The sequence below is a fragment of the Pollachius pollachius genome (genome assembly GCF_949987615.1).
Source record: "Pollachius pollachius genome assembly, chromosome: 13".
NCBI classification, from domain to species: domain Eukaryota; kingdom Metazoa; phylum Chordata; class Actinopteri; order Gadiformes; family Gadidae; genus Pollachius; species Pollachius pollachius.
In genome coordinates this window covers 13,705,137-13,719,283 of record NC_136946.1, presented here as the reverse complement: position 1 = coordinate 13,719,283, position 14,147 = coordinate 13,705,137, and the positions used below count along the sequence as shown (strand labels likewise).

Below are 14,147 nucleotides of genomic sequence, written 5' to 3'. Positions count from 1 at the left end.
ATTCTTTTTTTTTACCTTTCTATTATTAGCACACACACACGCACGCACGCACACATGCACACGCTGGCATGCACACTAACACCTGATTAAATCAATGAGTCACAGTTCCGCTGAAGACGGACCTATCTCCCGAGAAGGCTTAACCACCGCTGAGTGAGAAAGAGACTCCTGGAGCACAGCAGTGATCGCCAAGTCAGGGAAATAATTCACATGCATTTCAGTATGAGTGGAAAGTTTGAAAGAGAAAAACCCAGTGTGTGTGTGTGTTGTGCTTGGTGTCCCCATTGGAACATTTCTTGTCCAAGGCCCACTTACCTTGTGGATACAGCTTGTATTGGTTCCTGAAGTGATTTGAGCTGTGTGTGTGCTTGCCTGCGTGTGCACATGGAAGGACTGGTACACACTCCATCGTTCCTTTCTGCTGGATATGGATACCGCTCAACCACCCCGGACTCACATCCACGGCTTAACATACCTTCTCTCTCTCCTCAGGCAGCTGGTTCAGTGTTTGTTTTTGCCAGAGAGAGAGAGAGAGAGAGAGAGAGAGAGAGAGAGAGAGAGAGAGAGAGAGAGAGAGGGGGGGGGGGGGGAGAGGAAATGAGATGGCACAAGAGGTAAGACCCAGAGAAAGAGAGAGAACAGAGAGAAAAAGAGAACAGAGAAAGAGAGACAGAGTCTAGGTGTTTGCTCTGCAGTGTGGCTTTAAAGCTTGTCAACCTGTAGAAGTTGGTGGGAGGAGTTTCAAAGTAAATGTTGGATTAAAATGGGGGGGGGGGGGAGCCGCGGTGTTTATGTCTGTCACCATTCTACGACACATTCAATTGCCACTCAAAGACCAGTGGGCGGAGCCTCACACTGTTACTTCTCTGACAAATCGCGAACCAGGGGATCATCCCGAGCTTGTGGGTCATTTAGGGGCAGAGTGTCCTGACCTTTGTTAATGTGATCCCGGTCACAGTGTTGAATGTTGATAGCCTAACCATCGAGAGTGAAGAAATTGCTTGCAGGAAGAAAGACGAGAACCTTCTAATTGTTAACAAACGACCTGACATTTTTGACGTGAACCGATTGGACGCGTGAACTGTGGTACTAAGTCCGACAACGCACAGCTATGCATTGTATCGTGGCGGCCGGGAATTCAATTTTTAAAGCGGCCCTGCATGCATGCGGGATCACTTGCGTGCCCACGATGAGTCATACGTGGTAGACAATGCGCTGAGCATGTCAAGGTTTCCTCCTTTCAGATCGCTCCTCAATGGGTTCAAAATACCATTCCACTCTTCCGCCAGAGAGAGAAGAATTCCTTAATGAATTGCCGCCACGATAAGGATGTGACAAATGTATTGACCTATCACTTGAAGCTATCACAACAATCTCTCTCTCTGTCTCCCTCCATCTCTCTCTCTCTCTATCTCTCTCCTCAACAATATCTACAAAAGCGTTGGCTAGTGAAGTGCCTACGGCCCATGGAGCGAGCATGTGGCACGCACCCGTACAGCCCACTCAAACAGAAGCGGGAATTATTTCATATGATTTCCGTTCTACGAAGAAAAGCCAATGTCGCCTAATACACGTTTGATTGCTGAAATGGAATCCAGCATGAGGTTGGGTTCCAGTTATTGTACATGTACAGTAAGAAGAAGGATATATGGACATATGCCTCATGAATAAATTACATTTATGCAGTTTTCTTTTTATTTACACCCAACATAACAATATATGGGCCCCATTGTCCCGTCACTCCATCCTCCAGCACACATCATTCACACACACACACACACACACACACACACACACACACACACACACACACACACACACACACACATGAAACACATAAAATGAAAGATAAAATAAAAAGATGGACACATAAATGCATGAAGGGACAGCGGGACTGCAGGCTTTTTTCCCGGTTGGGCGTCCAGTCAGGGGAGAGATTTATTCGTTGGAATGACTCACATGGCCTACTTATCTCTTTATAAGTGAGTATGGAAACACACTTCAAGTCCATCTTGGCACCGAGAGAAATTCGTGGAAAAGGCATGAGTGAGCAGGCTTTGGAATTCAGTGCCTGTGCTGGATGTGTGCCACATATGGAAATGTGATTCTTTGATATTATTTCAGTCTACCATCCAACCATTTTGTTCATGTGAGGGTGCTTTAAAATAAGTTGTGTGTGTGTGTGTGTGTGTGTGCGTGTGTGCTCTCGTGTGCTCAGTAATGGCTAGCGATTGACTGTCACAACACAAACTAAAATAATGGTGCTCCTTATTCAAATTGCTGCCACTGATTTAGAAGCAATTCAATCTATTTTTATGGCAGATAAATGGCAAGTACCACATGGACCATAAAGCCAGGGTTAGAAAACTCACCCTGGACCAATGGGAGGGAGCAAATTGAGTTGATTACCAGTTAATAATGCCTCACTGGTACCTCTGGGTGGCTGAGTGGCGTATGGACAGAACTTTACGACACGATGACACCCCTTATGTGTTGACATTGTTCATCTGCGAAACGCGAGGCTGATTAAAAAATAACAACAAAAGAAATGATCGCTCTGTATCTGTTTATTTATAGTGCCGTTTTATGCATCACCTGCTGTGTGACGATATAAATATATATTTAGATCATCCCCGTGAAGTTGGTCCTTCACGTTCGTCACGGCAACTAAAATAAGAAAGCGGACGCTCTGGAGGTTCTTGGCGCGGTGCTTGAGCGAGCTATTTAAGAAGTCGGTGATCTTTTCTTCACTCCATCCCCCCCCCCCCCCCTCCACACACACACACACACACACACACTCCTTTCGTCCTTCCTCTTTTTATCGCTCCCTCTCTCCAAACGCCTTGTTTATCTTCTTGATTCCATCGTCCCGAATTTTACTGCCACACTCTGTCTCTCTTGCTCTGTTCTCTTTTTCTCTCTGTTCTCTCTCTTTCTCGCTCTCTCTCTGGGTCTTACCTCTTGTGCCATCTCATTTCCTCTCTCTCTCTCTCTCTCTCTCTCTCTCTCTCTCTCTCTCTCTCTCTCTCTCTCTCTCTCTCTCTCCCTCTCTCCCTCTCTCCCTCACACAGACTCGTACCCCTCTGTTGCTCCCTCCCTCCAAACGAACGCACGCACACACACACCAACACCACATGCACACACACATCCACACTCCTCACCCCCAACTGCTAAATGTTCCCTGTTCTATTCTTGGCCGTGTGGATGGCTAGGGCGTTCATCTGCTCACTCTCTGACTGTGTGCGGAAGTTGGAGCTTTTTGACAAGGTTTCTCTGTGTGTGTCTATACGGTGTCTGCGGCGTACCCCCCCTACTTCTCCACTGGTCCATAGGAAAGGTGCTAGGAAAGTGGAATGCAGCTTTTTAACACAAAAACAAAAGGCTCATCTCTCCCTCCATCCATAGACACCGTGCCCAGGGGCTGCTGAAGCCCACAGGTGCTGTCCCACTAACAGTTAGATTGCCACCATTAGGGAGCTGTGATGATGCCCTCCCCATTAGAGCATCACTCCGAAGCCCAGGCAGCCCTCTCAGGTGCCTGGGCTTCGGAGGGATGCGGAGACCGCCGGCCTGTCCTCCCTATTACGGGAGGCTGCCGGCTGGGCTGTTGTCCGCGGCATGAAGACTAGCCTGCAGGGAGAGAGGGACAGGGGGTTTGCAGACTTTTAGCTGATCCGGCAAACCACACTAATAGGGTGAGGGGTCTCACGTTAGACGGCTGCAGCATTCACCCCACCCCAATGGTGAAAATGAGGTGAAACCCCCTCAGTAGCAGCCCGGCAAGGTGTTAGCACAAGGGAAATTACAGCGTTTGTGTCGCCGGGTTCCAACATGTGCAAGGTGAGTCAGTGTGTCTGTCTGTCTGTCTGTCTGTCTGTCTGTCTGTCTGTCTGTCTGTCTGTCTGTCTGTCTGTCTGTCTGTCTGTCTGTCTGTCTGTCTGTCTGTCCGTACTCTGGAAGGATCTGTGTTACAGTGAGCTATAATATTGGCTTCATTGCCACTCATCTCTACTCGGAGAGCTGTTATCACACGCAGCACAGATAACACTCATACACACACACACACACACACACACACACACACACACACACACACACACACACACACACACACACACACACACACACACACACACACACACACACACACACACACGGCTCCTATGTGGCTCTGGGTTGTGCAGCTTTCCTGGCGTCTGATTGGTGCAGCAGCATGAACAGGGTTTTAGGCAGTGGGTGCAGATTTTCTTGCAGGGTAGCAACATGCACATATGCTGGGACCACAAGTTCGCTTATTGACTGTAGAACGGGGCCGGGTTCACAAAGTAGATGCGACCTCGGTAAAATCCAAAAGTGACGACAACGCTCAACACATTTTGAGGAACGGCCCCTCTAAGTCCGATTTATGTAACCGTCTATGTTTTTAATAATATGCGTGCGACCTACATGTAGCTGATATTAAAGAGTGGGGCGTTTTGAGGTATTTTAACTGGGATGACACAATGGGATGCATCATTATATTTGCAGTACTTTCATAACTCACGTGTTATGGAAGATTAGTGCAGCTATAAAGTGTGTTTAATGGTTCTAGGAGGGATTAGTAGATGTTGACGGATGTCAGATGCGAGGTGTAAGCGAGCCCCCCACATTGGTATGCACACAATAGCCGTGTACTGGTTGAGAGGCAGGAATATGAGATGCATGATGTAATTGGCTCTCCTGAGGAACAATATCTGCTGCATTGCATGTCCTGTGTGCAAGACAAAGGCTTGAATTCCCCTTCATTTGATGCAAACTTCTGTCTGTCTTTCGTAATGTTTAACATGAATTTTTCTCTCCTTACTGAAGTCCTTTATTGTCTTTATAGACATGCTTTTCCCTTTTTTATCTCATATCAACTCATTTTTATTGAATTGTATTATTGTAGTAATTGACATTTACTGGCATGAGTCAGAGAACTAATTTGGAGACTTAATAGTTAGCTGTGGAAGAGGAAATGTGCTGTAGTTGCTTCCAAAACGTTGGCAGGAATTAAAAAGTGGCACTGAGGAGACTGTTTAATCTCTACCGATGCTGTGGAGATACCACTCAGCCTTGGGGTGAAGGATGAGTTCATTGATTAGCGAAGCACTGATTGCAACGGCTAATACCAATTAACACAAGATTGAACACAATTGTTTTGTGGCTGATGGTCAATAAGCGGAACGAAAACAGCTGATAGGCGATTGGCCAAAGGGGAGTGAGCATTTGACAGCTCATCAGCCAATCAAATTAGTATGTGCAATCCACTTCGGTCTTCTGCCTGGAGTGTTTTTTCCTTTTTTGTGGGAAAAAAGAAAAGCTCACGGATGGTCATGGAATTACGGATGCATAAGCAATGATGAATGTTCATGATGTATCTGTTTGTATCCCTTATGTAACACGTCTTAATCTGCGCCTGGACATGCAAGCCCTCTTCCCAATTGTCTTCCTTCCACCCCTCCGTTGTTCCCCGTGTCCAAATTTAGCCACTAGGGTCCAATGGAGACACCACCATAGATTTTTCATCTCCACCAGCCATGCTTGGTTACTGTTGCTATGGATGGTGGATTGCTGACGTCACCAGTGCAACCAATAAGCACGTCGGAGCAACCAGGGATTCTAAAAACAGCTTTCTATATTACAGCATATAATGAGAAAAGCCTTCATCTGAGGTTTCTTTCCATATTACAGCACATAATGAGAAAAGCCTTCATCAGAGGTGCCTTCAAATGTCAGGTTGGCCTTAGTGTGCTAGAGGACACATCCACAAAAACACACACACGCACGTGCACACACACGCATGCATGGACACACAGTCTAAGGCACACTCATAGGACCACACAGACACACATAAGTAGACAGACAGACACCAGACACATAATCACACAGACAGACAGATAAACAGAGACACAGACCCCTGGGACCATATACAGATGCAATTATACACACACAAGCACGCACACACGCACACAAGCACACATGCACACACACACACACACAAACACACACACACACATACACAAACACACATGCCAACACAAACACACACGCACTTACACACAGACACACAGACACATACACACACACACACACACACACACACACAAATGCACAAACCCAAGCAAACAGACACACACACATGCACACACAAACCTACACACACACCTGAACACGCACACTCTCACAAGGGTACCTCTTCAAGTGTCTAAGAGAGCTTTAAGTCATTGAACATAGTTGAGTGAGCTAAGTAACTGGCCTTGACAGACGTTCGAGAAGCAGGCGGAGACAATGCTAAAGAGAACAAATTCAACAACTAAAGAGCAGTAGGAGTACAACAAGAAGGAAACCAGGAAGGAAGTATAAAGGAGAAAAGATAAAAAGCGCAGGGGATAATGATACAAAGTGAGATTAATGGAAATGGCAAAAATGACACAGAAAACAAGCAACATGTAAAAGCAAACAAGATTATGGTTTGTAAGACATTGCATTGTGTGTGTTGTGTTGTGTTGTGTTGTGTGTGTGTGTGTGTGCCTGGAGTGTGAGGAGCTGTTCAACGGTGCCCAAACCTCATGCAATCTACGGGTGGGTCCACAGAGGCTCCTGGGCATTACTCATCGCGCTGAGGCCCTGGGGAAACACTCTAATTGCTGCAAAGCACCACTGAGCAACCCCTCTTTCCCCCCCCCCCCCCCCCCCCTGACGCCCCCAAATGTACAGAGGATCGCACACAGCTGCTCATATAAGGGTCGAACCCCTGTGCCAAGGAGGTACGCCGGACAGGTTCCAATTATGAGTTGTAGGACTCTCATCTGGAACTGTTGGTGGTTTCAACTGGAGCTGTTGAAATGAAACAGGTAGTTCATGAAAGGTTGCGAGCACAAGTGTGTGTGTGTGTGTGTGGGGGGGGGGGGGGAGGGGGAGGGGGAGGGCAGCGTGGATGCACTGGGTTTGCATGTAAGTGTTGAGGGACTACAGAGAGAGAGAGAGAGAGAGAGAGAGAGAGAGATGGTAGTGAAAGACTACGGGAGTGAGGAGAGCGAGAGAGAGAGATGTAGGGTGAGAAAGAGAGAATGGGGAGGGTGGGGGGGGGCTGTAGGGGGGGGAGAGGGGGGGCAACAAGTCAGCTGGGGCTCTTGGTGCAATGCAGACAGCCATCTCCATGGAAACGGGAGGGAGGGAGAGCGAAAGCGAGGAGGAAGGGATTAAATCGGGGGAAAGTGGAAGAGATCTCTCCAGCTATTGCTGGATGAGAGTTTTGATGCGAGAGGAGTGGCTGCCTCGTTACAGAGTGACCCGTGCGCATGATAACTTAAGTGGATAGATTACTGTTTGTTAGAGCAGAGATGGATACAATACATGTTCAGCCCATCATGCCGCTGTGCAACTTTTGCGTCTGCATGTCGCTAGAATTTCTGCGCACAAGGCGATGTTCAAATCTACTATACACAGCAAATATAAAAGCGATTCCTATGAAACCCTTTTGACAGGCTTTAACAAGAAAATATGGCCAAGAATGTTAAAAGGTTTCAATTAAATCAATCTCCAGTAAATCGCTAGTGGCCACACTCGATAATAACCAGGGTAAATATTATTATGTACAAGCACATGACCATTTGGAAACAGGGCTGCAGTCGGATGTGTCAGAGCAACATTGTGACACAGCGCACATGTTAAGTGCAGTGCTTATGGAGAAGAATTGCCGTTAGATGAACAAAAACTGTCTCACGTAGATTAGACGGTTGCCATGGCGCAAGATGTCTCAGGTGGCGTTGTCTGTGTCCATATCCAAGGGAGGATGTTGTCATGGCAGCTGGGGCACAACTATAGTCTGTCAAACACACACACACACACACACATATGTGTACACACACACACACACACACACACACACACACACAGACGTGCGTACACACACACACACACACACACACACACACACACACGCACACAGGCACACTGACTGACACACACGTGCACACTCACAACCCGACAGATCTATTCCTACTAGGATCGGAGGATATGCCATAAATGTCACATCATTGTAACAAACCACCTATATGAGTGCAGAGATGCAGGGATGGTACGTCAGTAGTCCACAACGCTCCCTTGACGTTCTCTGTGTGGCTGAGGCCTGCTAAGCAGAGCGAGGAGAAGGCTGCTGTAATCCCTTTGTCTCTCACAATGCTCACATACCCAACGAAGCATTATCCTGTCCTCTTCACCCATGCACACATTTGCACACCCACACAGGCAAACACACCCACATCCACACACACACACATGCACGCATGCACACAAGCACACACTGATGCACAAACACAACCACACACAAAAGACAAATCCAAATGTTTAAGACTGTAGGATTATAAATAGAACGCGGTTCGAGTAGCACCCCGTTGCTTATTTACAAAACTCATGGGACCTCTCTCTCTGTCTCTGTCTCTGTCTCTCTCTCTCTCTCTCTCTCTCAGTCTTTCTCGCTCTCTCTCTTTCTCTCTTTCTCTCTCTGTGTGTGTCTCTCTCTCCCTCTCCCTCTCCCTCTCTCTCTCTCTGTCACTCTCTGTCTCTGTCTGTCTTGACTCTCGAGATCAGACGCTTCTCCTCCCCTCTTCTCTTCTGCCCAAGCCCTTCCTCTCACTCTTCCTATTCAACCTTTGTGAGAGGGTGAGTCTGTTTATTTCCATATTGATGGGGGATAGATACGTTGTCTGGTGGTTGTCATGGCGATGGATTGGGGGCATGGCGGGAACGCCTTAATGAGCACTGAGTTTGGAGCGCTGGCTAATGAAGTGGGGTGGCTGTAAGTCGCCGTGCAGATTTGCCTTGGAAACAGTGCATCGCCTTCCTGTCCTTGATACCGTAGTCTACACACAAAACCGACTTTACGGTCATATCTAAAGTCTGATTCGGCAGACGAGCTCAGATCTAGGGGAAGGGTGCGTTTCACTTTCTTTCCCCTCACTCCCCTCAAATTTGGACCAATCCTTTTGCTGGAGGACCGGATCTGTCGGTCCGCGATCGGTTGAAAACAAACTTCGGCAAGCAGTAGTAAACTGTAAAAAACAACAAAAACAAAGGTGTCTGTAGAGGTTTTAAATCAACACCATGTAAGAAGCTCCATTGCAGAATGCACTAATTCAAACCCCATGCTAAACGGTTCATCCGCCCGGGTGAATAAAGCAGGAAACAGGGCGTACCTCTGGCCCTTTCAGTGACTGGCTGCCAGCCCAGCAGGCTCCTTGTCGTCTACCAACAGGAGCTCTGCTGTATCATGGTAGTAAGGCTGGAGCCCCGGTCCGGGATACAGTGAGGAGCGATGCCCTCACAAGCTACACCTGTGGTGGTTGCTGTGGTGATGGCGTTGGACGGGACGGGGGTGATGGAAGCTGTAGTCGTGGGTGGTGGAAGGTGTGTTCGGGGGTGGTGGCTTGTTGTGGTGGTGGTGGTGGTTGAGATTGTTGTAGTGGTGTTTGAAATGGTTGGTGTTGGAGGAGGAGGTGGTGGTGTCGGCGGCGGAGGGGTGAGAGTGGGGATGAGGAAGTTGGGGGATGCTGGTGAGGATGAAGGAGGGGGTATGGGATAGTGGAGCGGTGGGGGTGGTGGTGATGATAGGTGAAGCGATGATGGATTTGGGAGCCATAGAGGGTGTGACGACGGTGGAGAGGGTTTTGGAAGTGTGGTGGTGGTGGTTGACGTCTTTATTGGGGTGTTTGTAGAGGGGGTGATTTCACAGGTATTTAAGGCAAATGTTTTGGGCAGTTGTTGTCTGTCATTGAATTATAAGCTGTAATATAATGTAGTGCTTTTAATAGGTCTGGGAGATGTGATCAATATTTGTATTCATCATGTCTGAATAACACTTTCTCCATGTAATACCATTGCTTCATCTCACAATGCAACGTCTTTAATACGGTTATCTTATTTTTAAGTGTACGTGTGTGTGTGCTTGTGAGAGTGTGTGCGTTTGCGCTTCTGTGTGTGTGTGTGTGTGTGTGTGTGTGTGTGTGTGTGTGTGTGTGTGTGTTTAAGATAGCCAGCTCTACTCTATTCTGAGTCAGCAGAGCTGGCAACCACATATTGCTCAGCCTCCCTCATCCCCTGTTTATTTGTGTGTGTGTGTGTGTGTGTGTGTGTGTGTGTGTGTGTGTGTGTGTGTGTGTGTGTGTGTGTGTGTGTGTGTGTGTGTGTGTGTGTGTGTGTGTGTGTGTGTGTGTGTGTGTGTGTGTGTGTGTGTGTGTGTGTGTGTGTGTTTAAGGAGACGTCCTGAACTCTCCCTGCGCCCGAAGGCGGCCACCATAGGTGTCTCTCCTGATAGAGTGTAGCACCGCATGTGTCTACAAACATTTGTCTAAAGGACTTTCTAAGGCAATAGGAATGTTTCTCCGGTGTCGCAGAGAGATCCCAGTGGGTCCTAGGTTTCATTCGCCTCGGCTCCAGGGCGAGCACTCTTCAAACTAAACATTGTTGAGATGCTTGTGGAAGGAGGCGGGTGGAACTATTGTCTGTCTCTTTCGCCCTGCTCATAGTCTCATCCCATGCTCTGCCACATAATGACTCAGAACAGGGGGGGGCGGTTTAGTGTCCTTAGGAAAGGATAGCTGGTGCACTGCGATTTGTTAGGCCACACGCGGTTGACCAGATAGCCTTGTATCGTATCTTTTTTTTACCTTTTCTGTGTTCAAAGTTTTAGTTCCCATGAAGCATTTTTTCCCTTTTGCTTAGATTGGTGCGATGCTTTAAGTGTTTTATTATTATTCTCATGTGGATACAAGATTCACTAAAATTTGTTTTAGCATTGCTCAAGTTGAAAGGATGTTATTGTATTCCTTATTTGGGAAAGATACTGTTGCTTCACAAACCAGTACTGGTTTGTTAAACAGGCTTGCCATGATAAACTGCACTGTTACACTTGACTTGACCAACATAGAAAACAAGCTTTAACGGGGCCAAGGTTCATCATTCATTAATCATCATCATTCTGTGATCGCTCGAGTGCTCTAAATGTCTTGTTAACTTTGGACCACATAACTCATAACAGGGTGCTGGACCATCAAACAAATTCCTCTCGTGACAATCTGTACCGCCAGATCAAACTGCAGGGCCCAATAAATCAACGGGAGATGAAGGGCCGGTGAACCAAAGTCTGAAACCCATCTGAACTAGGTCAATGCTACTGCCATGGTTTGTAACGGCCAAACCTGCCTTGCTCAATGGCTTCAGATCCAACAGTATACAGTATATCACACCAACTTCTTCATTGGCACTCTGATGACTCCCTTCCCTTTAACCCCCTGTGAATCAGTTGGGGGGGGGGGGGGGGGGGGGGGCGATTACGACGCTAGCTTAACCCACGCTAATGCGGTCGCGTGCGATCGCCGACGACGCGCTCGGCACCTTTGACCTGCGTGACCTCTGTGACCTCTGTACCCCCTCTCAGATGGCGGGACCAAGAAGCTGCGAAGCACCATCCGCCGCAGCACAGAGACGGGCATCGCCGTGGAGATGAGGAACCGCGTGACGCGGCAGGGCAGCAAGGAGTCGACGGACGGCAGCACCAACTCCAACAGCTCAGACGGAACGTGAGTGTCCGTCCGTCCGTCCGTCCATCCGTCCGGTCGTCCGCGAGTCTTTCGACCCGCCGCCTGTTCAGTGATCCGTCCCTACGTCTGCATGTTCATCAGTCCATCTGTCCGGCAGCTATTGTCAATCCACTCATCGTCACTCCATTATCTGTGCGTGAATCAATTGTTACAATCATCATCCGTCCACCGTCTATAGCTCCGCCCACCCGTCCAGCCGTCCCACCTCACACGTACTTTTCCTCTGCTTCATCTTCCATCCATGAACCTGTCCGCCTCTCCGTCCATGAGAACATCGATCCATCCGTCTAGAATAATCCATATATCCACCCATCGTCCTTCAATCTATCCATCCTCACACCAATGATGTCCTCTCTTCCAGTTTTGTCTTCCCCACCACGCGCTTGGGTCCCGAGAGCCAGTTCAGTGACTTCCTGGATGGACTCGGCCCCGCCCAGATTGTCGGACGACAGACCCTAGCCACGCCCTCTATGGGTAAGTCAACATTGACCTCCTATCGTAGTCTAATCACATCATGAGCTCTAACATGATCAAACCTTGGATTAACCTTGTTAGAGTGCGTATTTGAAAGGTGATCCCAACAGGAGAACCTACTTTCCTGTCTGTCTGATTGGATTTGATGACATTTGCTCGAAAACTCGAAATAGATCAAATATATATTGCCGTTTTATTTTTTTGGACACACAGCACAACCTAAAAGAGCAGTAGAGCACTAGTGTTATTCTTTTTTCCCTGCTGAAGATACAGTTAATCTTGCTGGATTGCATGGATGCATGGATGTTTAGTACAAAAGGTCACTGTAGGTTTGAGAAATAGAGCTTGGCTTTTTTGCGCTGGGAGCAGACCTGCAGCTCTCTGTCGCCCTCTGCAGTATATTTATGGTACTATGTGCTGCAAAAACATTTACATTTACATTTAGGGCATTTAGCAGACACTTTTATCCTAAGCGACTTACATTGAGTACTTTGTCAGAAGAAAGAGAAACAAAAAGAATATATCACTGTCGGTGCAGTATAGATGTTGATAGAAGCAAGTCCCAAGCACTTACAATTGCTAGGTTTGCATTTGTATCTTGTGTGTTCTCAGGGGATGTCAACGTTGGTATGGTGGACAGAGGAGGACAGCTGGAAGTGGAGGTCAATCAGGCTAGAGGGTTGACCCGTAAACCAGGTTCCAAAAACTCACCAGGTAACCATGCCACTCTTAGCAGGGAATCTAGAACTTTCTAGAATCCAGCTGTAGATCCTGATGTATGGCTATTGTTTGACCTGCGTTGTGCTCTCCAAATCAGCAACGTACGTGAAGGTGTACGTGCTGGAGAACGGCGTGTGCTTGGCCAAGAAGAAGACCAAAGCAGTGAAGAGGTCTCTGGAACCCACATACCAGCAGGCTCTTCTGTTTGACGAGAGTCCTCAGGGCAAAGTCCTCCAGGTACATGGATTTTCTTTCTTTCTTAATTCATTAATTTGTACGTTCTTTCTTTCTTTCTTTCTTTCTTCATTTGTTTGTTGTTTGTTTATTTGTGTGTTCGTTTGTGTGTGTGTGCGTGCTGTTTTACTGTCTTTCTTTCTTTTGTTTGTTTGTTTGTGCGTTTGTTTGTGCGTGCATACATGAGCGCTGTCTTTCTTTCTTTCTGTCTTTCTTTCTTTCTTTGGTTAATTCATTAATAAAAAAAATTTGTTTGTGTGCGCGTTCGTGCGTGCTTGGTTGCGACCTCTCTGTCTTTCTTTCCTTCTTTCTTTCTCTCCCCACTCCCTCTCTCCCTCCAGCAGCGTATCATTAACATGCCCCGCATGCGTCCTCTCTTTCTCCACACCAGGTCATAGTATGGGGCGACTATGGCCGCATGGACCACAAGTGCTTCATGGGCATGGCCCAGATTCTACTGGACGACTTGGACCTGTCCGCCACAGTCAGTGGCTGGTTCAAGCTGTTCCCTACCTCCTCCCTCGCAGACCCCAGCATCGGGCCCCTCACCAGACGCCTCTCCCAGTCCTCCCTGGAGAGTGCGACCAGCCCCTCCTGCTCCTAAACACAGGCGCACCCCCCACTCACACACACACTCACACACATGCAAACACAAATTCAGTGTAGTATGTGTATACTATATACTGTGTTTGAAGCACAGAGCAGGAAGGCATTTTACACAAACCCACACACAAGCTCATACACAACCCATGTGCACCAGGGGAGGAAAAACGCATACTTGATCTCATGTCATCGTCCAACCGTTTCTCACAAACACACATACACTCACACTCACACACACGCACACGCACACACACACACACACACACACACACACACACACACACACACACACACACACACACACACACACACACGCGCGCACAGGCACACACGCACACATGCTCGCACACGCACACTTGCTCGCACACGCGCACACACACACTCGAACAATCACGCACACACACACACACACACACGGCTCTCTCCCTAGCTATGACAGCACGTCATCATTCCAGCATCGAGCACCAACATCATTGATAACCAAAACATGTAGCA

General features: G+C 47.8%; 1 protein-coding gene across 1 annotated transcript in view; it reads left to right on the top strand.

Moving 5' to 3' along the window:
* The window catches only part of rims3 (regulating synaptic membrane exocytosis 3), a gene marked incomplete at both ends in the record, with an annotated part of 18,941 nt that extends 5,288 nt beyond the window's left edge, over positions 1-13,653 (top strand). Inside the window, 5 exons of the mRNA XM_079749208.1 lie at positions 11,459-11,600; positions 11,983-12,095; positions 12,708-12,809; positions 12,913-13,052; positions 13,441-13,653. Of these exons, the coding sequence (XP_079605334.1) occupies positions 11,459-11,600; positions 11,983-12,095; positions 12,708-12,809; positions 12,913-13,052; positions 13,441-13,653 (710 nt within the window). The remainder of the gene's footprint in view (positions 1-11,458; positions 11,601-11,982; positions 12,096-12,707; positions 12,810-12,912; positions 13,053-13,440) is intronic.
* Positions 13,654-14,147: the final 494 nt, after the last annotated feature.